Raw genomic sequence first — 25,035 nt, forward strand, 5'->3', positions numbered from 1 at the left:
ACTCCTGGCTCCAACATCTCTGCTCTGACCCTGCCTCCTGGTTGGTCCCAAACCTGTATGCAAATCTGAATCTTTGCTTAAGGGAAAGAATCCAAGTGGTGGAAAGGTCCCAGGGAGGGTAGGATCTCCCTGCTACCCCGCACCTTCTGGTCTCCCCCAACCGCAGATCCCGGCTGCGCTTCTCACTATGGCCACCAGTGGGAGCTGCTGGCCAACCTGAGGCCCGTTGCGGGCGAGCCGTGGAAGCAGGTCTGTAGTCCAGCAGTCGGTCGGCTGTCCCTCCCGTCGCGCGTGGCACTCCGATGCCCCTGAATTTTCCCGATCCTCCTTTGCAATCCCGCCGATGCTTACTGGGAGCTTCCAATGCCTCTCTCCCACCCCTGGGAGCGCCACGTCCAGGTTCCCCAGGAGCGGAGTCACTCCCGACCCCTCCCCTAGATGCCAACCGTGAAGGGGCAAGGTGTCAGCCTTGGGGCATCTCGGCGCCCCGTGAAACTCCAGCACCCGCACTGCCCTCCAAGAGCAGCCGGTGCTTCCAGGAGCCTTGAAGACGCATTGGGAGAAAAGTTCAATGCGGGCAAATGAGAGCCGTGTGTGCACACGTGTGCACCCAGGGTGTCCGGGGCGCACAGGCAGAAGCATGTTAGCCCTTCCAATGGCCAGGTTGGCAGGTGCCTTGCTGCCGCAAGGGGTTGGGGGTGTCCCGTGGCTCTGGGTGTGACGTGCCATCCGTGGATGAGTCTCCGTGCCATGCCCGTCTCTGTGCGTGAGAAACGATGTATCTATCTGTCCCTGTGCGACCTCCACCTACCTCCCTGCCAGGGTGTAGCTGCATCCGGTTCGTGCCGCAGGGGGGCATGTGAGGGTCTCCGGCTGGCTGCTGGCTGCTGGTCCACACATGTGTTTCTGCCAGCACGGGCGTGTCGTATGAACCCATGGATGTGTGTTTCCACTCCAGGGCAGGAGCCTGTGCCATCCGTGGCCCTGTCCTGGGCAGTGTGATTCTAGGTGTGTGTATGTCAGTGTGTGCCCATCTGTGCACACGTGTCAGTGTGCACATGCGTGTCGGGGCAGGTGTGAGACATGTTTATGCATGTTCGCGTGTTTCGATGTGCATGTATGTTCTGATGCATCTCCCCCTTGCACACGTAAGCGAATGTCAATGCTAGTATGGGGGGTCAGGGGTGCCGAGCCCCTAGTCGCTGCCGACGAGTGTGCCCTCCGGCGCGTGCCAGTGCGCGTTCAGACAACGGTCGGTGTGCCTGTCTGTGCCCGAGTGGGCGGCTGTCTGCGGCGAGGCGCCCCAGGCCAGGGTGTGCGGCCGCGTCCATTCGTCCGTCCGTCTGTCCGCCAGCGTCCGAGTGGGCGGCTGTCTTGGCAGGGCGTCCCCGGGTCAGCGCGGGGGCGTGCGCGCCGGCGAGGGCCGGTCCATTCTCCCTGCGAGCGGGCGGAGCGCCACGTGCGGAGCCCCGGGCGGGCGCGTCGCTCTGGGGCGGAGCCAGCCCGGGGCCCCAAGCCCCAGGCCGAGCCCAGGCGGGGCCCGCCCCCGACCCCGCCCCCAGCCCGAACCCGCGCCGCCCGCCGAGCCCAGGAGCCCGAGCCGCGCGGCGGAGCCCGAGACGGCGGCGGCGCCCGTAGGATGCGGGGATCGCGCCCCCGGGGCCGCTGAACCTGTGCCGGGCGCCCGAAGCCGCGCGCACGAGCCGAGTCCGCGCCTGAGCCACAGCCGCCCACCCCGGGGCCGGGCCGGGGGCCAGCAGGTGAGCGAGCGCCTTTGCGCCCCGGCAGTCCCGGTCCCGCCGGGGTCCCCTCCGCCCGCTGCCTCCCAACTTTCCAACCCGAGGGTCGGAGCCTCTTGCTCCAGCGCTCGTCTGCCCTGCCCGGGTGCTCCTGGCCGCTCCCTCCCGCGCTGGCTTCCCCACCAAGGCAGCGAGGGGGAGGAAGGAGGGGTGCGGAGAGGCCTGGCCCAAGGGGATTCCCAACCCTCCAGGGGGGTGCGTAGCTCTTGGCTGCGCACCCCCTGCCCTGCCCTTCCGGGTTTCCCTGCGCGCTGTCGAGGGCCGGGGGAGGGGAGCCGCCGCGGCCCCCGGCTGCCTGGCCATCCCTGGCGCAGGCTCTGGGAGGGTTGGGGACTAGGGCCCGGATTGCCGAAGCCGGAGACCCCAAGGTCAGAGCGGCGACTGGGAGTCACGGGAACGCGGTTCCGGAGAGCGGGGGTCTGAGAACGGGGCTGGGCGCGGGGGAGGACTTGAGCACCCTCTTTCGCCCTCCTCTTGGTGGGTCGGAATGTTGATGCCGCTCGGCCCGAGCCCGAGCTCCCTGCGTGGCTGCTGGGGACCCTGCTTGTGGTCTTGCACCACGAGGAGGTGTCGGTGCCCCGGGGCGCGTCAGCACACCTCGAAGATGGGGTGAGCTCTGTGCTCTTCTAGCTGGGAGGGTTCTCTGCCCTCCTCGCGCGGACCCGGACGGAGGACAGGAGACGCAGACCTCGTGTTGCCTGGTTGTCTTTGGAGGCACCCCGGAAGGAAACGGGGGTCCCTTGCCTTGTCTGGGTGCTGAGGCAAGGGGATCCATAACTCTGGGGGTTCGGCCCTGGTTGTAGGCCCACCTTGCCAACACCTGTTGGAAGGCCATGCACTGGGCAGTTTGGAAAGTCAGGGTTAAGGATGTGGCATCACTTTCTGCCGTGACAGCCTTTTGGTGGGCGCTGGCCACAGACCAGGGTACTGAGACCCCAACACCTCTCCCGGACAGGCACTCCAGCCAGCCAGAGGGCCTCAGCACTGTCCCGCATCCCACAACCTTTTAGGGACCAAAGGGTGGCCCAGGAGCAGAAGCCCAGGGCACTGGTAGCCCAGGCCCTTGGTGCCACTCTGGCCTCCCAGCTTGCCCCACTGCAGTGGGCAGGTATGCAGGAGTGACCCACAGCAGGTGGAGTGTCAGGGACCTGGGAGAGGGTCAGGTTGGGGTCAGCGTGTGACACAGGGATTCTGTGCAAGAATGCACACCCCAGAGCTGAAAGGCAGGGTGGAAAGCCACATCACCGCCTTGTGTCGTTGGAGGACCTAGGCCCAAGAGAAGGTCAAGGACACATCCAAGGTCACCAGAGAATTGGCGGACAGGGCCACTTGTCAGGGTAAAGATTGCTCCCCAGGTGCTTCCTGAGGCCAAAATCAGCGGGAAAGACCCTGGGAGGACCTGAGCAGAAGGGTGCCTGGCCCTGGGAGGGTCAAGGAGCAGTACGCTGGGGCGTCCTGGCCACAGCTGTGCTTAGAACAGGTTCAAGCTCCCCTGCATGGTGTGGCCTCCCTCAGCGTAAAGTCAGAGCCTGGGGGAGTCGGTAGGAGGATGCGTGACACATAGAGGGGCTGGGGCCAGGCCACCCAAAATGAGAGGACAGGCTGGACGAGTATGCGGCCAAGAGCCTCTCTCCCACAGCCCATTCAAAGGAGGAGGGGTTACTTCTGACCAGTTTTGCCCAAGAGTGTTTTTTGAAAGGAGGAGGAAAATCCCTCTTCGCCTGGGTTTTGAAGGGTGCGTAGGAGTTTTCCAGGCGAGGCCAATGCGGCACTCGATCAGTGTGCACAAATGTTCGGAGCAGTGAAGTGGTACCACTGTTCTCCAGGTGGTCTGCTGCACTTGTGGCGGGTGGCATTAGGACCGAGGTCATGGTCACAGGGGCCCTTAGGAACTGCACTCAGGAATTGGGAATCTATCCTCAGTAATGGTACTAAAAATAGCTGGCATTCACAGAGTGCTTTCTCTGGCTCGTCTGATGGAAGCAGTGCGTTGGGCCTGGCCAATATGGTCATGGCCGCTCCGAAGGCGGCGAGCCTGCCGGGCACTACCCTGCTACAAGGCGGTAGAAGGCGTGCTTGAGCCCCTGTGGTTGGTCCCACTTGCTCTGTGCACACTGGCTCCCTGCTGGGGACCCCTGGTGACAGGTGACAGTGGAGGTGGGATGCCCATAGGAGGGCAGTGGCAGGTGAGGCGAGAGCTGGCCAGAGCAGGGACATGAGTGCCCGTGGGTTTTCAACTTTGGCGAGTGATGCCTTATCCAGCAGGTGGCTACAGGGAGGGAGGCACAGGCAGGCAGCAGCCACAGGGAGCCCTGAAATGAGGCGTGGTCCTGTATTAGGTGGTCCCCAGCCAGAGTGCAGGCCGGATGGTCGTGACCTGGGTGACATTTGCATCCCCCTTGGGAAGCTTGGGCCCTACCCACAGCCAGGCTGACTATGGGATCTTGGGTGGATGTGGAGGCAGGGCCCAGGGAGCGGCTCCACAAACATGGCTGAGGAAGGAGTCACCAAGACGGCCCAGCCAGAGGGGCAGGCACCCGGAGTTGAGCGACAGGGAAGCTCACGGGCAGAGAAGAAAGGGGTGAACCATTCAGACAGAAGCATCCATTCGGAGGGTGCCCTGCATGCATGGAGAGCCAATGCATGATTCGAGGGAAGGGTGACGAGGGGCACAGATGCCAGCCTGGACCCGGGTTGCAGACTGGGCAGGAGGTGAGGATGTGTAGACAGCTCTTTCAAAGAGCTTGATGGTTCAAGAGGGGGAGAGAGAGATAGAGGGGGGATGTGAGGAGGGAAGGCCTGGGGCAGGCGGAGCCTTTGGTGCACAGGCACTTAAGGGAATTGCCTGTCCCTGGAGTGAGGGGTCGGAGGCTGTGGGTTAGAGCTGTGCCCATCGCCCTGGTCAGGGAGGCCTGGGATAAGGGTGATGCTGGCATCACCTGTAATTCTGGCTGGCATGGGAAGGGGAGGGGAATCCTTGCTCTGAGAAGGGTCCAGAAGAGTGGAATGGGACCTGTGGGGGATGTGGCATGGAGGGGCTAAGGGGTGAGGACTTGGCCAAGCCACGAAAAGTGTGAGAGAAGGTGGAGGTGCTGTGGACTAGGTCCAGGAGCTGAGCCCCGCTGCCACAGGAAGGAAGGTCAGACCAGGAGCAAGCTTGGACCTGGGGCGCCCACTGCTCCCTTCTGCCAGACCCCACAGGGGTCTGAGGCCTAGGTCAGCCTGAGTCGGAGCTCCAGCATTGAGTTTATGTCATGGAAGTTTCTAGAAGGTGTCCAAGACAGCCTCCATAGCTGCTCTCAGGAGGTTTGCTGGGGCACGGGACGAGCTGGATACCACTAAACAGATCGAGAAGATGACTTTAGCCAGCGGGCAGTGCTGTGACATAGGACGAGGCGATGGAGGCATGAGAGGGCCTCCCGACTGGTGGTGGGGAGCGCCTGCTGAAGAAGCAGGCTTGCCCGAGACCTGAATCGCAGAATGGCACAGGGACACAGAACCAAGTCTGAAGTGTCAGAAAGGACGCTGACACTGTGCCCGCACATGCAAAGGCCCTGGGGCAGGGGCAGGCAGGGAGCTGCAGCTCTGTGGCTCCTGGTCCCTGTGCCTGACCCTCCCTGTCAGATGCCTGACCCTCGGTTTTGCGCGGCTCACACCGCCCACCTCAGCTGGCAGCCATTCCTGGGCATGAGGCTATTTTTAGCTGCAACTCTTTTCTCCGTAGGCCTAGAACATACTGTGTCTTTTAGAGATGATCAATATGGAATGGCACTATTTATAGAGACCCCACGGCAGGGCCGGGGACCCCCAAAAAGGTGAGGAAGTTTAGGGACCAGGCTTGGTGGGGATAGACAACGGCGCCTCGGCCCGAAGGCCGCCTGGCACACAGGTTCCTTGAAACTCGGTTTTCATCCCTGCAACTCAGGTCATGGGTTGGGGAGCCAGGGACCCAGAGCCGCTCAACTATTTCACTTTCCCAGGTGGACGTAGGGTGCTCGGAGCCCCGCCGCCGGTCCGGGAACTCTAGCCAGGTATTCACCTGGGGGGAGGCAGGGGCCCAAGGCCTCACATCATCTGCTGCTGCTTTCCCAGGCACATTTACAGGGACCTAGAACAGAGAAGCAAAGCGGTTGGTACCTGAACTGATGCTCCAAGGGGGATGCCAGTTTTACTTGCAGCTTATCCGTTGGCACCCACAGTGCCAGCCCCTGCTGTCTGATTGAAGCCGCCTGCTGATGAGACTCTGTTCAACCTCTCTGGTCCATTCGTTGTTCTGTTACTCTGGGGGTGGGAGGTGGGGACAGAAATGAACACTGAGGACCACCTGGGACCCCCAGTTCACCTTGTGGGTCAGGGAGGGATCTGCCCCAGGACAGGGAGAATAAAGGTAAGGCTAGAGACTAGAGTGAGTTAGGGGCCCAGGGTGGCCCAGAGCAGTCACGGGAGGCTTCTTGGAGGAGGTGGTGTTGGAGCCCAGCTCAGAAAGGTGAAAGGGTTTTTGTCTCTGGGTCTGCGCTTGGGTGAGAATGTTGTGCTTTGAGGTTTGAGTTGTCTCTCTTTCATCTGCAGCTTCATATTATGAAGTCTCCCCGGGGCTGGGGGTGAGGGCAGTGGAACACCAGGCTCCCTCAAGGGAGGGCTGAAGGGGCTCTCAGCTCTCAGCGTGTGGACCTGGAGCAATTTCTCACCCACCAGGAGATCCCTCTGTTACACTGAGGGTCCTCACAGCCCATGCTCAAGGTCACACAGGGGTGCAGTGGGAGCAAGCCGAGGCCCTTGTGTTCCCCCCTTTGGAAGCCTTCTAGGAGTGGATCTGGAGCGACAAGCTCCTGCTGGCATCCAGGGGGCAGTGATGGCTTCTCTGGTAGCTATTGATTCCTCGAAGGCCCGTGTGGAGAGAGGACCTGGCTCAAGATGTTGTTTTACAAGAGATGGCTCGACAGGGAACAGTGACAGCGGTCTGGCTTTGGGCACCGAAGTCAGCCCTCAGGCAGCACAGCCCTGATGTTCTCACTTGGAGGGAACCAGGCCGGCCCAATACAATCGATGCTCCCTGCTTGGCCATCTCAGCCCCAGCCTTATTGATCAGCCAGAGGAGTGAGGGAGAGTGGTCCAGACAGGCCCCTCCAGCTGCACAGCCTGCCCTCGCAATCCACTCCCACCCAGGGAGCACCTGCTGCTGTAGGGATGCGGGGAGGAGCCTGATGCGAGCGGAAGCAGGACCCAGAGCTGAGCCAGCCCTTTGCAGAGCCAACCCTGCCCTCCGCGCTGGGTCAGATGCAGCACAGACTGGCAGTTAAAGAAGGCAGGAGGCCCCGGGCAGAGCTCTCTAGCAGAGCGGGGGTGCCTGCCTGGGAAATGGTTGCTGAACTTGCATCACAAGGCAAGGGAGCCGCTGTGCCCAGAGACAGCTGGGCTCTGGATCCCTGCCAGTTCCCGCCAGCAATGAGTGCATCAAGGCCTAGTCCCCAGATGGGTCACTTGTGGCCACAGTGTGTTGTGCAGATGGCCTGGGTGGCATTCACCAGTCAGCAGAGTGATTGAACCTCAAGGCCAGTGTGTGGACACCAGAAACGTCACCTCGGCGATGTCCCAGACAGGGAGATTGCCGCGAGGAGCTGGAAACCCCGGCAGGTAGCCGAGGACTGGGGGGGGGGGCTTCCTGCTGTGGAGAGGCTGTGTTTCTGGGATGGCGGTCACATAGGTGCACACAGCAGTCAGAACTTACCCATAATGGGCACCTGAAATCTGTGTTTTTGAGATTTTAGTTATAGTTAAGAGTGACACGTTTGTTTACTGTGCTGGTGGTCATTTTTGCTGTCTAGAGTTAGTATCTTGATGGATTTGCTTGCCTCGCTCCAGGCAAGAAGAGACTCCAGAGGGTAGGCCTGTCAGTCTTTCCACGGGCATTACTGGCCCCTGGGTGCACACAGTAGGTCCCCAAGGATGCCATGGTTGCCATGGCTTCAGCTTCTCCAGGGCACACAGTAGGTACCCATGGATGCCTCGGTTGCCATGGCTTCAGGGCGCCATTCCCAACCCTGTGAAGCCTTTTTTTTTTTTTATCAGCTCAGGTATTAAGAAAAATGAAGTGGAAGAAGGATCAGCCGAGGATGCTGATTGCCGCCTTCTGGGTGCTTCCTGGATGGCAGGTGGACACTGTCCTGCCAGGTCTAGGGTGGCAGTGTCCTGGGGCCTCTCTGCTCTCCACAGCGCATGCAAGCCCCTCTACCATCCCGGGCCCCTCCACAGTCCCAGACCCTGGAGGGGAACACACAGATCCCCTTGGCATGGGAGAGGGTGCCCTGCTTACCCATGAAGCCCGCCATTCCCTTGCTTGGCCCCCAGACGTTGCTCCGGAGTGCATGGGTCCCATGAGCTGTTACCAAACCCCTGACCCCTTGAAGGAAAAGAGCAGGCCTGGGATGGCCACGCCCCCGGCCAGTTAGCCCTTGACAGGTGGGCGAATTGCAGGTCTCAGGCCAGCAGTGCCAGGTCTCCCCCCATTCCCGCTTGGGCAGTGTGGAAGAGCTGAAGCAAGGCGGGATTTCCTGTCAGCTCAATCAGCCAGGGCTTCAGCCTGCATGTTGGAAGAAATGAGATGCAAATGAATGTAAATGAGGGCATCCCCAGCTTCTCTGGTAGGAGTGTTTGCCTGCAGGAGATGGGGTGGGGGGGAGAGCGCAGGGAGATCCCTGGAGGGGGACGGCAGGTGGAAAGCCACTGGGACTCCCCTAACGCCCTGAGGTTCCAGGCTCCGGGAAGGTCAGGGTTAATGCCGGTGCAACCCTCAGGGAACCAGTTAGCTGAGGCCCGGAGCAAGGACGTGCCAAACCGCCTTTGATCCTGGAGCCAGGGCATGAATACGCGGACAACAGGCACCAGCTGGCTCCCCCAAGGAGCCTTTGTCCCCACCCTGATCCCTGAGAGCCTGGACTGTGTATGATAATTGCCGGGGCTCAGGAAGGAGAGTCAGAAACAAACTGTTCACCCTCCCCCTTTCACACTCCACCAACACAGCCCGGGATTTAAGGCTCCACAGTCACCCAGAGCCACTGCTAGGAGCCAGGGTGGCCGCTTGCTGCTCCCACAGGGACCGGTCTCCTTCAACCCCCACCCCACCCCTCCCACAGCCCCAGCCCAGCCTGAGGCAAGGCCCAAGGCCAGGAGCCTTTGGTGCCTAGAACTCTGGCCATGCCACCCAGTTAGCAACTGTGAACTGCGAGTGGTCCCGTATGAAACTGTAGACTTTCTTTAAAAAAAAAAAATTATTTTTGTTTGAAAGGCAGATTTAAAGAGAAAGAGAGGAGAGACAGAGATCTTCCATCTGCTGGTTCACTCCCCAAATGGCCACAATGACCGGAGCTGAACCACCCTGAAGCCAGGAGCCAGAAACTTCACCTGGGTCTCCCGCATGGGGGCAGGGTCCTAAGGGCTTGAGCTGTGTTGTGCTATTTTCCCAGGCCACAAGCAAGGAGCTGGATGGCAAGTGGAGCCACTGGGACATGAACCAGCACCCATAGGGGACGCTGGCTGAGCCCCCTACCAGCCCCTAGGTTATGTGTTTTCTTTTTTTTTTTTTAAGCCTGACATAGGTATTTGAAAGTCAGAGGGAGAGGGAGAGATACAGAAAGAGGGATCTCCTATCTGCTGATTTACTCCCTAGATGGCTGCACTGGACCAGGCCAAAGCTAGCCTCCAAACTGTAACCTTTCTAGCATCTCCATTTGAAAACATAAAACAGGGGTCAGCATTGTGGCAAAGCAAGTTCAGCCAGTGCTTGCAACGCTAGCATCCCGTATGGGTGCCAGTTTGTGTCCTACCTGCTCCATTTCCCATCCAGCATCTGACTTAGGAAAAGCAGCAGAGGAAGGGCCAGATCCTGGGGCCTCTGCGCCCATGTGGGAGACCCAGGTGAAGTTCCTCCACCCTGGCTATTGCAGCCATTTGAGGGCGTGAGCCAGTAGTGGAAGATCTCTCTCTCTCTCTCTCTCTCTTTCTTTCTTTCTGTAACTCAGTGTTTTGGGTACATTGGTCAATCTTTAATTACTTATTTTTTTAAAAGATTTATTTTATTTTTATTACAAAGTCAGATATACTGAGAGGAGGAGAGACAGAGGAAGTGGAGCTGCCAGGATTAGAACCAGCGGCCATGTGGGATCAAGGCAAGGACCTTAGCCACTAGGCCACGCCGCCAAGCCCCAATTACTTATTTTTTTTTTTAAAGAAACTGGTAAATAGGAATGCACTGATGTCAACACATTTGCTATGTGCTGTGCGATCAAGTTGAGTATTATCTATCCAGCTTATAGTCAGTTTAGCCACACAGCATTCTGGAAGGGTTGGCACTTTGTTACTAAGTCTTCAAAATGAGCCCTCTCAGCCCTGCTAACCGCCTTCCAAGAAGCCACAGGGGAAATGACTGCCCTGCAGATGGTTTCTGAGCTGGAGGGAACCTGCTGACCCTGGGCGTACGGGCAGGAAGCAGCCAGACATGGATACTGGCAGAGACTGGCTCGGTCCAGGTGGATGGGCCACAGGCAAGGCCCCTTCCTCCCAGCTGTCTGTGCCCTTGGAGGGAGCTGTGGGTAGGCTCATAGGTCTGGCCTCCCAGGGGCTGGGACTTACATAGCCTCTCAGCTCACCTGTTTCCCACCTTTGCAGCCAGGGTATTTGCCCTGTGCTCCGTCAGGATGGTGCAACTCAGGTTAATCCCCAGCAGTGTTTAGTACATGTGCCAACGGGTATGAGCTGTGATGTGCCACCGGCATGACGCTTGGTCCAGCTCAGTAGCAGGGAACTTGAGGCCCATAGGAAGGAACTGGGCCACCTTGTGAGTTTGTGGCTTGGCCCTATTCGGGGTAGGGCATGGGGGGGCAGGATGAAAACCCATGTGCATATGGAAGAAGAGTTTTGTACCTGTGATGAGGCAAGCGGTACCAGGGTCACTGAGCAGGGCACAGACCACTGTGCATAACACGTGCTGTGTGCTAGATGGACAGGCCCCTACGGAGTCCTCTTAGGAGACCAACAAGGAAGGTATGAGAACCCCAGAGTTAGCAGGGGCTGAGCCTGAGAGCCCCGGTCTGTGTGCCCAGCGTATAGAGCTACCCACACACATATGTTCCCGTGGCACAAGGATGGTTATCAGTGTAATTGAGCAGAAAACTTCAATTCATTGGCCCACTGGTACGTGGCTGGGGCCCAGGACCACACAAGTGAGCTGGATCCCAGTGCATAGGCTAGCTCCCTCCCTAGCCCACAGACACAGGTGTGGAGGGGGAGGTCGTCCCAAGGGGAGTGAAGGCCGGGGTGGGTGTGGGTGCAGGTTCTCTGGCCCATTGTATTGGCTGAGTGCCAATCTTAGCGATTCTGAGCAGGAATGTTCCATGCTGGCCACCACCGTGGTTAGAATCTCTGTGGTATGCGTCTGTCATCACCTGCCAACTTGGAACCCCCTCGTGTGGGAGGAAGGGTCTTCTATGGAGTCACTTGTAGGACTGTGTTCCCAGTGGGTGCTAATGAAATGCTGACTGAGTCATTTCCCAGCTACAGGGGTCCGTCAGTTATCGTGTCCCCCTCAAGGAAGAAGTGTGTTCTGCCTTCAAAAATGAGCTTCGGGTCCTCATGAGGGCATCACAGGCCATGGGGCCCTGAGTGAGGGGGGTCCCGGTCTCGCTTCACTCAGGTCCACAGTGAGTTTGGGTGCCTGTGGATGGTGGAGCGATGTCTGGCCGCTGCTGCTTTTGCTCTGCTGTACCAGGAGTGTCTGCGCAGAGGCACCGTCTTCCCTACAGGTGCACCTGGAAGCCGCCTTGAGTCTGAGCAGAGGACGGGGCCCTGTGCATGTGTGTGGCTGTGCCCAGGGAGCCCTGGGGGAGCAAGGACCCTCACACCCTCCCCATCAGCCTCTTCATTAGGAGGGGGAGGCAGGCAGAAGAGGAGTGTCCCCCAGAGCCAGGCACAGGCGCACACTCCCATATGAGGCTGCTGGACATGGAGAAGCGTGCGAAGCAGAGGAAGCTGCCAGAGACTTCCTCCGGAAGCCTGGGAGCCACTTCCACCAGTGCTTTGCATAAATTTACATGGCAGAGGATACTCTTTGCCTATTGTGCACCAGAGGCTGCGATGCCAAGGCGACCAGAATGCCAGACAGACGTGACTCAGGACGCTGAGCTGCTGGCCGGCATGAGCCTGCCTTTGCGATCCCGACTGGGAGGGGCAGGAGCTGCCAGGAAGAGCTGGGAAACCTGAGTACTGGCTTGCTGGGGCTGGAGCAGTAGCGTAGATGCAGGGTTGTAGTGCTACCATTTGCCTCTGTATCATCGTGGGCCAGCACCCTGGGCTACCAGATGTGGTCTCCCAGGTCCTCGCACCCTGCCCAGGAAGGATTGGGAGTACCTCTCATCGTGTGGATACCCAGAAGAGGGGCACCCACACATCCCCGTGTCAAGATAAGGTGACCAGTCTGTCTGAGAAGACCAGACATCTCTAGGGACCATGGGTGACCAGCTGAGACCAGGAGCAAGCAAAAGCTGGGTGTGGCTACCCAGAGGTCAGCGTGGAGGGAATAGGCAGGCAGGAAGGGTGTCCTGGAGAAGGCAAGGTGGGGCAAGATCTGCCGACCCACAGATCTCAGTGATGGGGAAGGTCCCATTTGCCGCGGAGCTCAGGTGTGGCATGGGGGAGGGGAGCTGATCAGAAGGATGACATAAGAACCTGGTTGGAAAGGAGGAGGCGTGATTTGTTACTACCATGGGACTTGGGGAGGAAGGGCAGTAAGTCTAGTGTCCTGGGACAGAGTGCAGTGAGGGATCCCTAGAGTGTAACTACGGGCACAGGGGAGAATGGCCCAGAGAGCATGGTCAGCTAGGAGAAGCTGGTGTTCATGGAAAAGCCGACCAGACAGCTGGCCTGGGTCAGTGGTCAGTGGTCATTGGTTAGGTGCTGAAGATCTCAGACTCCAACCCTCCTTGGGGTCGCTCCCTCCTCACCTGGAGCACCGCGGGGTGGAGGGCAGAGCCGGAGGGCCAGGCTGAAGCCAGGTGCAAGCAGTACAAACAAGGGAGAAAACAGATCCTGCCCAACCCTGGGCCCAGAGACAAAGGAGGTTTGCTTTGGAATCTGAGGCTGCCTGGAGCCTCATCTGGAGTCTGGTTTCAGAAGCTCCTGGGGAGGGGGGTGTCCCTCTGCCTGGGTGTGGATGTATAAAGTCTGCCCGGGCCCCCACCCAGGTCCCCGGGCCTGGCCTCTCCCACCTGGGCCACAGCAGGATCAGAATAGAAGGTGTCAGGCCCACGGCTGGAGGAACAGCCAGGACCTCCCAGGAAAGCCTGTGGAACCCACAGTGTGGGGGACCCTGGAGACAGCACCAGAGGACCCCAGAGCTCCCTGAGAGCCATCCTCATGGAACAGGTGCAAAGGAGGATCCCCCCCAGATCAGGCTGAATCTGACCTCAGAATCACGTTAAGAAGGCCATCCCTGGAGATCCAGCTGTGGAAACCCTCAAAAGGATTTTGCAGAGTGATGTGCGTGCTGCCTTTAATCCCTCTGAATTAAACCTCAAAGCAGCGGTGAGCCTCACCCTATGGGATGTGTTATGGGAGCGGGAGGTAGGGTCTCACTGCTTGCTGCGCGTGCAGCGACACACATGCTTCCGTGTTGCCACCTGCCTCCATGGTGGCAGGACGTGCTGGGTTGGCATCAGAGTCTCGTGTCCTGCTTGCAGCCTCTGCACCACAGTCAGTAGTCAGGTAGTTGTGGCCCTTAGCTGAGGAGCAGGCCCCAAACTGGGGAGGCTGCAAGCAACCAGGGTCTTGGGGGTGCTGGTTCCCAGGTGTGTTCGGTCTGGGGCTATGATGCTTCTGTGTGCGTCTACCTGCAAGCATTGTTTATTTCAATAGAAACTGCGAACACACCTTCATCGGCCCGTGCAGGTGAAGTTCCTGCTGACAGGGGCCTCGGCAGCTCCTCTGGCAGCCACACATCTCCTGGCATGCACACTGACACAGATGGGCACAGCAAGATAAGAAAAAAAAATCAGACTTAGCAGGAAATAGCGCCAAGCCCAAAGCCTGGTTTCCTGGTGATTGCCCATGGGGAGAGAGGACCACTGTGCCGGGGGCTACTGTCACCCAAGCCACCTTCCTTCTTGTTAGCATCAAAGAAATGTACTGTTTCTGTCAAAATACGGCACACTCGTTGCCGTAAAGGATTCCGTCAATGGAAGAAAGTACAAAAAGTTTAAAATTACCCGAATTTCCAGCAGCTAAGTGGAAGAAAAAAAAAAAAGATGCCACTCACAGGTGAGGATGAGTTGTGCAGGCAGAGATGGAAGGCAGACAAGGAAACCCTTCGACAAGAAGGGAACCTACTCACCTGCTATTTTTAACAACGATGTGCCTTTAATTCAACTTGAATGCAGCAGGGAAAAGGCTCAGAGTACAGGCTAGCCGCTCCAGCCGGGCCCTGGACCACTCTCTTCCCGTCTCCTCCCCCACCTCCTCCCTGGGGGCCACAGGTGCCCTTATGAGGCCTGCCTGTGTGTTGTGCTCACTGTTTACCTGCCGCTTGGCCAGGTGCCTGCGTCACAGCCACCCACGGGGCCCCGGCGTTGTGGCCCTCAAGTCCAGGCTTTGGATGCGCCGTGGGCAGGGGTGTGTGCGGTCACCCGGTGGCCTGCTTTTGCAGGAGTGAACTCAGGACAAGGCTGCCCCTTGGTGGAACGGGGCGGGGGAGGGGAACCTCAGGCTGGTGTCCTTCCTGCCCTCCTAAGCTGGTACCGCTGCCCCGGGTTTTGCTCTGGCCATTAGTGGCATAGCTACCCCCCCTTCCCCGGCCCACCCCCGGGCTTGGTGCCACAGTCAGGAGCCGGGCTGACCGCATCCTGTTTGGGGACAGTCAGGAGTACATTCTTCCGCCTGAGTGTCATGGGTAGCATGTTTGCACCAGGTTCTGAATCATGTGAGGCCAGCAGGGGTCACATTCTCCCACTTTGGCATCACCCGCCAGTGACGGCTGAATGTCCTCACTGAGTGGCCGCAGTGCCCAGCTCGGCTGTCGCTTAGGACCACATTCCTCTGCTCACATCAGGGAGGGGGTGAAAGGTGGTACCAGCCTTGCCTTGGCCGGTGCCTCATCTGACTTGGAGTATGCAGGGGGGCACGTGTGCTCCCCAGGGGGCAGTCCCACAGGTGTCACCCGGCCATCTTCGAGAGCCCACAGGACCAACTGAGTCTCCTATGGCAAATGCAAGTGCCATGTCCACAGAGGCCCCCTAAGTCACCCTGGGGGGGTGGGGTCTGGGCACTTTGCCAGGCAGGCACGGGGGCAGCTTCCCACCCTGCCCAGGGCGGGCCCCGAGGGAGGGCAGCTCAGTGACCACAGATGCACTTGCTGTCTTTGTGTGAAATAGGTCGGAACCCTGGATGACTTGGTGCTTTCCTTCTGCTTCCAAACAGAAGGGAAGGAGCCTGTCCGCCTATGCCACTGCCAGGGAGACCACGCTGGCAGCCTGGGCCCTGAGCACCTGTGCCCACTCCAGTGCCACCGCCACCACTGCCCCTTACCGCAGGCCCTTATCTGTGTGTTGCAGCATCAACCCCTCCACCCCCATCCCACGGGCAGCGTGAGGACAGCCCAGGCCCCAGAGGCAGGATGAGAAGATGGCAAACTTGCTGTTACCTCGGGGCCCCAGCAGCTTCCGCAGGTTCACCCGGGAGTCCCTGGCGGCCATCGAGAAGCGCATGGCGGAGAAGCAGGCCCGAGGCTCGGCCACCCTGCAGGAGAGCCGTGAGGGGCTGCCCCAAGAGGAGGCCGTGCCCCGGCCCCAGCTGGACCTGCAGGCCTCCAAGAAGCTGCCTGACCTGTATGGCAACCCACCCCGAGAGCTCATCGGGGAGCCCCTGGAGGACCTGGACCCATTCTACAGCACCCAGAAGGTGACAGCTGCCTCCCTGTGCTGGGGGCTGGGAAAGTGGGGGAGATGGGCTCGGTCCCTGGGCTCTGGGGAAGGAATGAGTGGAGACCTCATGTTTGTGGGGTTCAGTGTCAGGGAAGTCGGCTTGACCTCAGGGAGGAGCAGATGTGGCTGATTGTCCATCCCACACCTGTGTGTAATAGACAGACCAGTCCCCTCTTAGCTGGGAAAGTGTGAGGCTCCACAACTCAGCCCCCGAGGAGCACAGAGAATGCACCAGGTATTGGCCGCTGGCCCTGGCAGCAGCCCCCTGGGCCCTGTGGATCAGCAGTGAGACACTGCTGGCTGGCGGGTCATCTGAAAGCAGTAGGACCATCCCACCCAGGAAGGAAACTGCCCCCTCTGGGTCCCCTGCTCTGGCCTCCTCGATCTTGGGCCCCTGCCCCAAGGTTGCTGTGTCCAGTCGACTGCCCACATTGGAGGACTCACTGTTGGATGAAGCAAGGCTTGAATGGCAGGGGTGGAGGGTCCCAAGAGGCTAGGGACCGGAAAGATGGTGGCTGCCAGGTGTTAGGAGCAGGCAGGGGAGAGTGACCTCCATGAGAGTGAACTCCAGGTAGCTGATGGACGTTTCTGTCTATTGGGCTGGGGGGAAACCCAAAGGAGACCCAGAGCCTGAAGGTGAGCACGGGTTTCTCCTCCAGGTGTGCGTGCCTTGGTAACAAGGGCAAGACACTTGTGCAGATAAAGGCAGGGACCTGGGATCTGATCCTGCCCCCAAACTGCTGACTGGACACCCTCTTGGTTCAAGTCCAATAGCTGGATCCATGGTGGTGTCTGAGCTGGGCTGGCAGGAGTGCAGGAAGGGGTGGAGGAGGTAGACCCAGGTCACCGGTGACCTGAGCCAGAAGTGAGAATTAGTACCAACACGAGGCCTGGGTGGGGGTGACGTAGTTGGCTGGAAGATGGACTGGGTTAGGTGATGGTTGCTGAGAGAGGCCTCATGGCTGGAGTCAGCTAGGACAAGCCAGGGGCTGAGGTCAGAACGGGCATGGGCTTCTGGGGGACTTGTAGCAGTGGAGCCTTGGAAGAGCATAGGAGCCATTTCCCCGTCCCTGTGTTGACTGCGTGCCAACTCTGCCCTTGCCAACCCATGATGCCTGCAATCTTGTTCATGCCCCTGGAGGTCGTAGATTCAGCACGGTGATTTCTGGTCTTGGAATATCTGGCCAAATCATCCCCACAGCCTCTGTTCTCCTCTCCTCCTCCTCACCCAGGAGCCCAGTTATGTGATCTGCACACACTATCCCCTCCCCCCAAAGCCTCTGCCCAGAGGGGCCCGGGGGACTTGCCGCAGTCCCCTCTGACTCCCATGGGCTTCTACCCACAGACCTTCATCGTGCTCAACAAAGGCAAGACCATCTTCCGCTTTAGCGCCACCAATGCCCTGTACATCCTAAGTCCCTTCCACCCCATCCGCCGAGCAGCCGTGAAGGTCCTGGTTCATTCATATCCTTTGCAGTGGGTCCTCTGCTCGCTGTAGCAGACAGCATCCAGGACCTGGGATGCCCTGGACGCTCAGGAATTGGGAGGAGGGAGGCAGCGGGGACATTAAGGCAGGTGGCAGGGGCAGAGCCGAGGAAAACTGGTCGGCCCATGCGTGGGTAGGCATTGCTTGCTCACCGACGAGGAATTGACAGAATGTTTGCCATCTGACAGCATCTCAGAGGACTCTGGTTAGGAGAGTGATGTTAACCTTAGGCTAAGAAAGCTTGGTCCACACAGAGGAGCTGCGGGAATGGTACACAGTGCCGCAGAGGCCTGGCTGGTGGCGCTGGGCCTGGGAGGAACCTCCCCCAGGTAGGGGCTGGGGCAGCGGTGTTTCACCTGTGCCCAACACCTGCTTGCTGATGGATGTGGGGCTACAGAGTCAGGTATAGCCATATGCCTGCCCCCTCCTCTCCTCCAGCTCACTCCAGCTTTTTCATCAGGTTCCTGAGACATGCTTGTGTCCGGGGAGAGCCTTCAGGGCAGGCGGTGGCTGTAGCATCAGCAGGCTGTGGTCAGGAGACAGCCCCTCCCCCACCCCAGCAGAAGTGGGTGCAGGTATCCTCGGTGTTGTCTGAGCTCTCTGTGGGTGTCAGGCGCCAGGCTGGGCACCTGGGAGTATCCGGTTGAGCAGGACCCAGTCCTGACCCCTTGGGGATTGTGCAGTCCCCCTGCCTTGCAGGAGGAGCTGGGTGGTGGGAGGAGAGACAAGCATGTTCAGCCACACTCTGTGGGTGTGGCCTCCCTGCCAGCCTCCCGATGCTCTCACCTGGGGCCTCTCTGCCAGGTATCTAACCAACCTAGCCCTGTTTGGCAGCTGCAGAGGGCCCCAGGGAGGCAGCAGCAGCAGCCGCCCCAGAGCTCCTGCCAGGTGCTGGGCTGTGCAATGTGAGCAGATGAGAGATGGAGTGGGGAGGGGAAGATGGGTCAAGGGGGCAGAGGGGGCCCACGGGGGTACCCGGCCTGGCAGGAGGTCCATTGGGCAGTGTCACTCAGGTTGGTGAGGGGCTGGTGCCACGTGGCAGGACCGGCTTAGAGCTGGCCTGTGTGCACCCCGCCCCCATTCCCAGGGCTGTTGCTCAGCGTCCCTGAGGCCCTCACTCCTCCCGACTGCTGCCTGGACACCTGGGACCGAGCACGGTGCTGGCCCTTGGCAGCGCCACCTGGTGGGCTGAGTGGGCACTGAAGGGAACAGGAGCCTTAGTTGATGGGGTTTGGGGAGCTAGAGATTTGCATTGGGAATGCGGCTTGAGGACCAGTAGTATCAGCAACACCAGGACCTGTGGCATTCACCGAATCTAGGGCCACAGCTCCCCAAAAAGCATGTGTACACCAAGTCCTCCACCCGCCCCCCATGCACATGACCCTGGGACAGTTGTTTCAAATACGAGTGTGTGAGGGTCCCTCGGGTCTTATCCAGGAGGTCTGTGACTTTTAAGATTGATTGATCTGCAAAGCACCTTCACACATATACACACCACACACACACAGAGTGAGAGAGAAAGAGAGCATGCATTCACTCTGCAAATGGCTACAATAGCCAGGGCTTGGCCAGATCGAGGCCAGGAGCCCACAATTCCATCCTGGTCTTCCACGTGGGTGTCCGGGACCCAAGCACTTGGACCATCTTACACTGCACTTGCATTAGCAGGGAGCTGGGTGGGAAGTGGAGCAGCCAATCTCCAAACCCATGCTGTGATACGAGGTGGAGGCATTGCAGCCTTGGGGGGGGCGGGGTCTGTTTCTAGCACACTGTCCTGCTGGACAAGCCAAAACCAGCAGCAAACAGCCCGGGAATCTCCAGGCTCCACACGCATTTCTGTTCAACTGAGCCGTACTTTACCTGCCACAGAGCTGATTGTTCCAAAGCACACAATCAGATGGCTTTTAGTGTACTTGTGGGTTCTGCAGCCATCACTGCCATCCACTTCCAGAACCTGCTCATTACCCCCAAAACAATCCCTGTACCCATTAGCAATCATGTGCACTCCCCGTGAAAGATCAGATGTCCTGCCTCTGTTTCAGCTGGTCGCCGCATACCTTCCCTTGTGGAGTTCTGTGCCGGCTCACTGGGGGGGAAGGCCACAGGACAGAGAGACACTTCAGAAGGGACAGTGTGGCCCAGTGAGGAAGCTTAGCCACCTGGAGCCAGTCCAAGTGACACAGTAGTTAAGATATGATCGCAGCTGCTCTCCAGGCCCCCGCAACCCTGCAGTACACGCCTTCAAGAAGTTGCTGAATACGGTCACGTGGGATTGTTATCTTCCTGTGTGTTCTGGTGGGAGGCCTGCAGAAGGTCTTCCCAGCAGCACTCGGGGAAAGCAAGCAACTAAACTCCCAAATCCAGTGCAGACACATTCACAAAAGCCTTATGCTCACACCAAGGAGCACTTGGCCCACCTTGGGTGTGCAGGGTCTATTCGTAAAAATCCTCCCCTGTCTCCACCAGGGATGCATGCATGAGCCTCAGCATGTTCACTTTTATTTTTAATTTTTAGATTTATTGGAAAGGCAGATCAGATTTTATGGAGAAAAGAAGAGAGAGAAAAATATCTTCCATCCTCTGGTTCACTCCCCGAGTGACCACAGTGGCTGGGGCTGAACTGATCCAAACCCAGGAGCCAGAAGCTTCTTCTGGATCTCCCACGCATGTGCAGGGTCCCAAGGCCTTGTGCTATCCTCTGCTGCTTTCCCAGGCCACAAGCAGGGAACTGGATGGAAAGTGGAACAGCAAAGATACAAACTAGTGCCCACGTGGCATCCCAGTGCTTGCAAGGAGAGGATTAGCCGACTGAGCCATTACGCTGGGCCCAACATGTCCATTTTTAACAGCAGGCACACACATATACATGAAAATATGCCCCTTGATAACTGCCTCCTCTTGGAGAGTTTTTGGATTTTCTGTGATCTGCTTGAGCAGCCCGAGCTGGTAACATTGCCCGTGGCCCCTGTGGGTGGCACTGGGAGTGGGTGCTCAGGACCAGACGGGAGGTGCACAGTGAAGCTCTGGCTTCTCCCTACCCACTCAGAGGCCCAGCTCAGTCATCCACCTGTAAGCATCAGGCCCATGAACCCTGATTAGGGAGGTCAGCTGACTCAACTACCTGGGTTCAGTGGGGGTGCTCGGGATACTTGGGACAGAGACACTTGCTCTGGGTGGGAGGAGGCATCTTGCATACATGTCCATGTGCGCACATGTGCACACAGGAGCACAGGAACCAAGCAAGGATTTTGAGCAGGCAAGTGACAGAGAAGAGCGTGCAGCATCTTGCCCTAAGCCATTGCTAGGTCCGGAAAAGACAAAGCCCAGGCAGACCGCACCTGCTGTGGGACAGAGGGAAGCCATCCACCCAGGGCTGCCCAGACAGGGGTCTATGAGTCTTCAGCCCTGCCCCAACTGGGTTGCATGGCTGTGGGCGGTGTCCCTGGCAGTCTTGGGGACCTGTGTAAATACCTCCTCCAGGAAGCCCTCCTGCCATCCTCCTCCCCATATTCCCGCGAAGTGGCTCCCACGTAAGCTCACTTGAGGCCTGCTGTAAAACATGCCAGTCTCATCCCTCCTGCCACTTGGCATTCTCCTCACTTCGTGGGGCCTTGGCCACACTCTGTCTTTGTTCTGACTCGTGCCAGGCAGGTGTGAGCACAGAGCCATATGACAGACTCAGAGCCCTTCAGTAAATTGCATGCATTATCATTTCACGGCTCTGGAGGCCACAGGTCCAGAATGGTTCTCTCAGCAAGCATGTCTTTCCACTTTCTGAGGGTTTGCATGTGGCCTAAGGGGAGCCTTGTTCTGGCCATATAGTAGCCTTCTGCTGGGCCTCAGTCGTCTCTATGCAGTGAATCTGAATTGGGGCACAGACACCAAGCAGAACCTGGTGGGCAGCTGGACTCAGCCCAGTGCCCTGCTGTGTCTGGTCTTAGCAGGCAGCCCCGGGAGAGGATCTAGCAATGGATCTGAGTGGCCCGTGAACTTCCACCCTGTCAGGAATGCCTGGGCAGAAGTTCTGGGTGGGTGGGTGGGTGTGGGAGGGAGATGCCCTGGGGAGACAGGAGGCCTGCTGGTGTACTGGTGGCTGAGCTGAGGTGGGCAGTCCAGTGGGCCCCCTCAAGTTACTAGGTACCCTAAGAGGAGGAAGAGTAGCATTGAGGGGGTCTCCACATGGGCCGCTGGGACAGCCTGGCACCCCTCTCAGCTAGGAGGGGGGGTCGGAACTCCTGGGGCCGAGTTATTGCAACTGTTGGGGCCGAGGAGGGGCCTGGCCAAAGTGAGAGAGGGGGGCAGAGGTGCTTGGTGAGAATCTTGTCTGGCAGGAAAAGGTAGCAGTTAGCACCTGTTGGACCCAGGTAGGGTAAAACAGGGCTCACAAATATGATCCCAGCATTTAAGGTGCTCCCTTCAGACAGGGTGACAGCGAGATGTCACCCGACCCCGACCCCGGCAGCCCTGCCGGCGGGCGGGGGGGGGATCACCCAATGCCCTGGGGGTACAAAGGAGTCCTGATAAGTGGGCAGGGTGGGCGCCTCCCTTGTGGTTATTACTTGGTGACACTGGGGTCAAAGCAAAAGAGGTGGTGAGCAGCGGAGAAGTAGCCCTCTGCCTTGCCCCTGCACACACTGCTGAGACAGGACAGGCAAAACGTCCCCAAGCACCAATTGAATCTCCATCTCCCTCCCATGTGACCCTGGGAGCCCGAGTCCTCTTCTCTGGGAAGTGGGGCCACCCCTGACCTGCTCAGCGCAACAGCAGATCCCATAGGGCATCCTGCCAGAGGAGTGTTTTGGTGCCTGCTGGCCACCCTGGACTTTTCTTTGACGGACACACCCTCTTCAGCCTGCTCATCATGTGTACCATCCTGACCAACTGCGTGTTCATGGCCCAGCACGACCCCCCGCCCTGGACCAAGTATGTCGAGTAAGTGTCTGCGCGCATCCCAGATGGGGTTTCCTGTTTGACCCCGGGAGAGGATGGTGATGTCGAAGCAGGTGCTGAGGCAGGAGGAGGAGTAAGTGCTAGAGCCCTTGCTGCACGCCAGGCCCTAACCTGAGAGCCATGGCTGCAACTCCTGTGCCCCTCATGGCAACCTGGTAGGGTGCTAAATAGCCTACCAGCCCACTGGACAGAAGGGAAGTGGCCTGCGGTGTTACAGCCAGTGGCTGTCCCCAGGCCACCAGCACACATTGCTGTCTGTTTATCACGTCCCACATTCTAGAGACATTGTGTCCTTTTAGAGAATTGTCCCCTTGCCCACAGGTCCTAGGTGTAGCTGGCAGCAGATGGCAGAATTGTGAGCACAGCCATGGGTGGGTTCCCATGCTTGCCTGGGTCAGCCTGGTGAAGCCCCCCCTCCCAGCCGTGTGGGCTGCAGTGCCAGCATCCAGCTGCCCACCCCATCCTCTCAAGCCCCCGGTGCATATACAGCTGTGCCTTACCACCTTCTTACCTTACGATAGATTGAGGCTGTAACATGTGTCTACTGCTAGCCTCTGAGGAACCCCGCCCCCTGCCCCCCCACACACACACACCCAGATGGGACAGTGAGGCTACCTGTCCATTTTCTTTCATGGAAAGCCCAGCGGCTGGCCACCAAGGTCTGCACACACAGGCAGCCCCTGGGGAGAGGTGGGCAGCTAGGGAGAGATACTGAACACTGGGTGGGCTCCCGGTAATGCCAGGACAGCAACCAGGAAGGCACACCGGGTGCCAGCACAGAACTCCAGCCCTCAGCCTGGCCGAGCACGGGCTGCAGCCTGCCAGCTCCCTGAGGGACTGTGCCGGCCTCACCCATTCAGGTACACCTTCACAGCCATTTACACCTTTGAGTCCCTGGTCAAGATCCTGGCCCGAGGCTTCTGCCTGCACGCGTTCACCTTCCTACGAGACCCATGGAACTGGCTGGACTTCAGCGTCATTGTCATGGCGTAAGTACCTAGCGTGCTGCCCCAGCCTTCCTGGCACCTCTTTTTCAGGCGGGAGGAAGACTGGGTGGGGAGCCATGGGCGCAGCGGCTGGATCCCCTGGCTCTCTCAGGGTTCCATGGCAGCCACCGTGCTCTGGGGATGTGGCTCAGGTTCTGACCTGGCATCCTCTGCCCTTGCCACCAAGAAAAGCTGGCACTGCAGCCCCAGTCCCTGGCACAGTGGGGAGGATGTTGCAGTGATGAGCATCCCTGGGGAGAACTGCCTCACCCCCAGGCACTCGGGCCAGGCACCGTCTGCATCTGTGCTTGCGGACTCCGCATTGGGCCCGTTTTAAAGCACTTGGCGTAATGTAGTGATGCTAGCTCGATGGAGGGACTCAGCCTCAATGCACAGGTGAGGGGGAGTGATGCTTGGCTTGCTTCAGCCTGGACTGTGTGACCCCAGGGACAGCTGCTTGCCCGGGAGCCACCTACTCCCTGGATGTCCCAGGAAGCACACATAGACCCAGCAGCTTGCCTGCCTGCACAGGGCCCCAGGGAACCTCGTCAGGAAGCAGAGAGGACAAGGCCAGGACTCCTTGCCTCTGCAAACCCTCAGCATTCCCCCACTGGGCAGGGACACCGGTGGGCTCAAGAGCATCAGAAGCTCACTCTGGCCCCACACTCTGGGCTTCCTGGGCTCCCCAAATCCCCCTGTTTTAAACTCCAGACAAGTGCAGTGCTGAGCTCAGCCAGGCTTGAGAGACAGGCTGCTGGGGGAGTGGGAGGGAGCGATCCTGTCCCTCCTCCCCATCCTTCAGTGTGACAGCTGGCCTCTCTCCTGGCCTCTCTCCGTCTCTAGGTGTGCTAGCAGTGGGCTCCGTTTTATAGGTGGGAACCCCGAGGCTCAGTGAGACCAGGCCTCTGTCTCCCATCTGGAGCAACAGTGGTCGAGGAGAGGACGTAACCACTTGGGGGAGAAACACTGAGGCGGGGGGAGGGGAGAGCCAGGGGTGGAGAGGGCCAGGCAGGCCGGGCAGCAAGGAGGCACCTCTGATAGCCCAGAGAAGGTGCCAGCGCAAAAGGGAAGAGGGGGGCGCTGGAGAGCTGGGCAGATCCCAACTGAGAAACTTTATTTAGCAGGTAGGGCTCCCAGGAGACCCCATTGGGGGATGGGGTTGGGGGCCTGGTGTTGCCAGCTGTGAATATGGAGAGCCAGAGGGAGGAAGGGAGCGAAAGGCCTGCTCTGGAGTGGGCTTGAGATGCAAACATCAGCCTGGGACCCTCCAGCAAGCAGGTGGCAGTGCAGCCTGGTGTGTGGGAGACAAGTCCAGGTGGACATGGGGACGCAGGGGACAGCAGCGATGCAGCCTAGCACGCTGGTGTCAGTCAGCCCCTCCTCCATCCTGAGGTCAGGAAGGCACAGGGTGGGAAGCAGGGGAGTGGGGAGGAATCCCAGAGGGAGCTACCCAAGAAATAGCTTCCCCCCAAATCTAAGGAGGAATGCAATTGAACTTGAACCCAAGGGCAGTGGCGATCACAAAGGTCACAGGCATCCTTGGATAGAGAGGTGCCAGCAAGCCAGAGGGTTCGAGAAAGAGCGGGGGGCGGGGGGGAGGACAGGTCTGGCGGGTAGAGGTGTGTGTGCAGACCAGGATGCTGATGAGGTGGGCGGGGTGCGGCGGCAGTGACCTTCAGAGCAGGAAGGCACTCTCTGGTGGATTGGGAGAGCTGATGAGAGGAGGAGGCTTTTTCTCTTCTGATTGCGTCTATTTTCTCTGTGAAGTAAGAAGCAGGATCATCAGCCGAGAGTGCACAGGGTGGAGGGGCACGTGTGTGGCCTGGGAGACAGGGAGACTTGGCAGTGGG

General features: G+C 59.1%; 1 protein-coding gene across 7 annotated transcripts in view; it reads left to right on the plus strand.

The window, feature by feature from the left end:
* The window catches only part of SCN5A (sodium voltage-gated channel alpha subunit 5), a 159,328-nt gene that overhangs the window by 85,920 nt on the left and 48,373 nt on the right, over nucleotides 1-25,035 (plus strand). For 5 of the 7 annotated variants that reach the window (XM_058657194.1, XM_058657196.1, XM_058657197.1 and 2 more), the window contains exons 1-4: nucleotides 15,397-15,740; nucleotides 17,109-17,226; nucleotides 22,091-22,181; nucleotides 23,060-23,188. The exons of 1 other annotated variant lie outside the window; for it this stretch is intronic. In XM_058657194.1, the coding sequence (XP_058513177.1) occupies nucleotides 15,465-15,740; nucleotides 17,109-17,226; nucleotides 22,091-22,181; nucleotides 23,060-23,188 (614 nt within the window). In that variant the 5' untranslated portion in view covers nucleotides 15,397-15,464. Of the gene's footprint in view, nucleotides 1-15,396; nucleotides 15,741-17,108; nucleotides 17,227-22,090; nucleotides 22,182-23,059; nucleotides 23,189-25,035 lie in introns of those variants that run through there. One more of the 7 variants, XM_058657198.1, reaches the window with a different exon arrangement.

Source organism: Ochotona princeps, chromosome 30, assembly GCF_030435755.1.
Source record: "Ochotona princeps isolate mOchPri1 chromosome 30, mOchPri1.hap1, whole genome shotgun sequence".
In the NCBI taxonomy this organism is placed as follows: Eukaryota; Metazoa; Chordata; class Mammalia; order Lagomorpha; family Ochotonidae; genus Ochotona; species Ochotona princeps.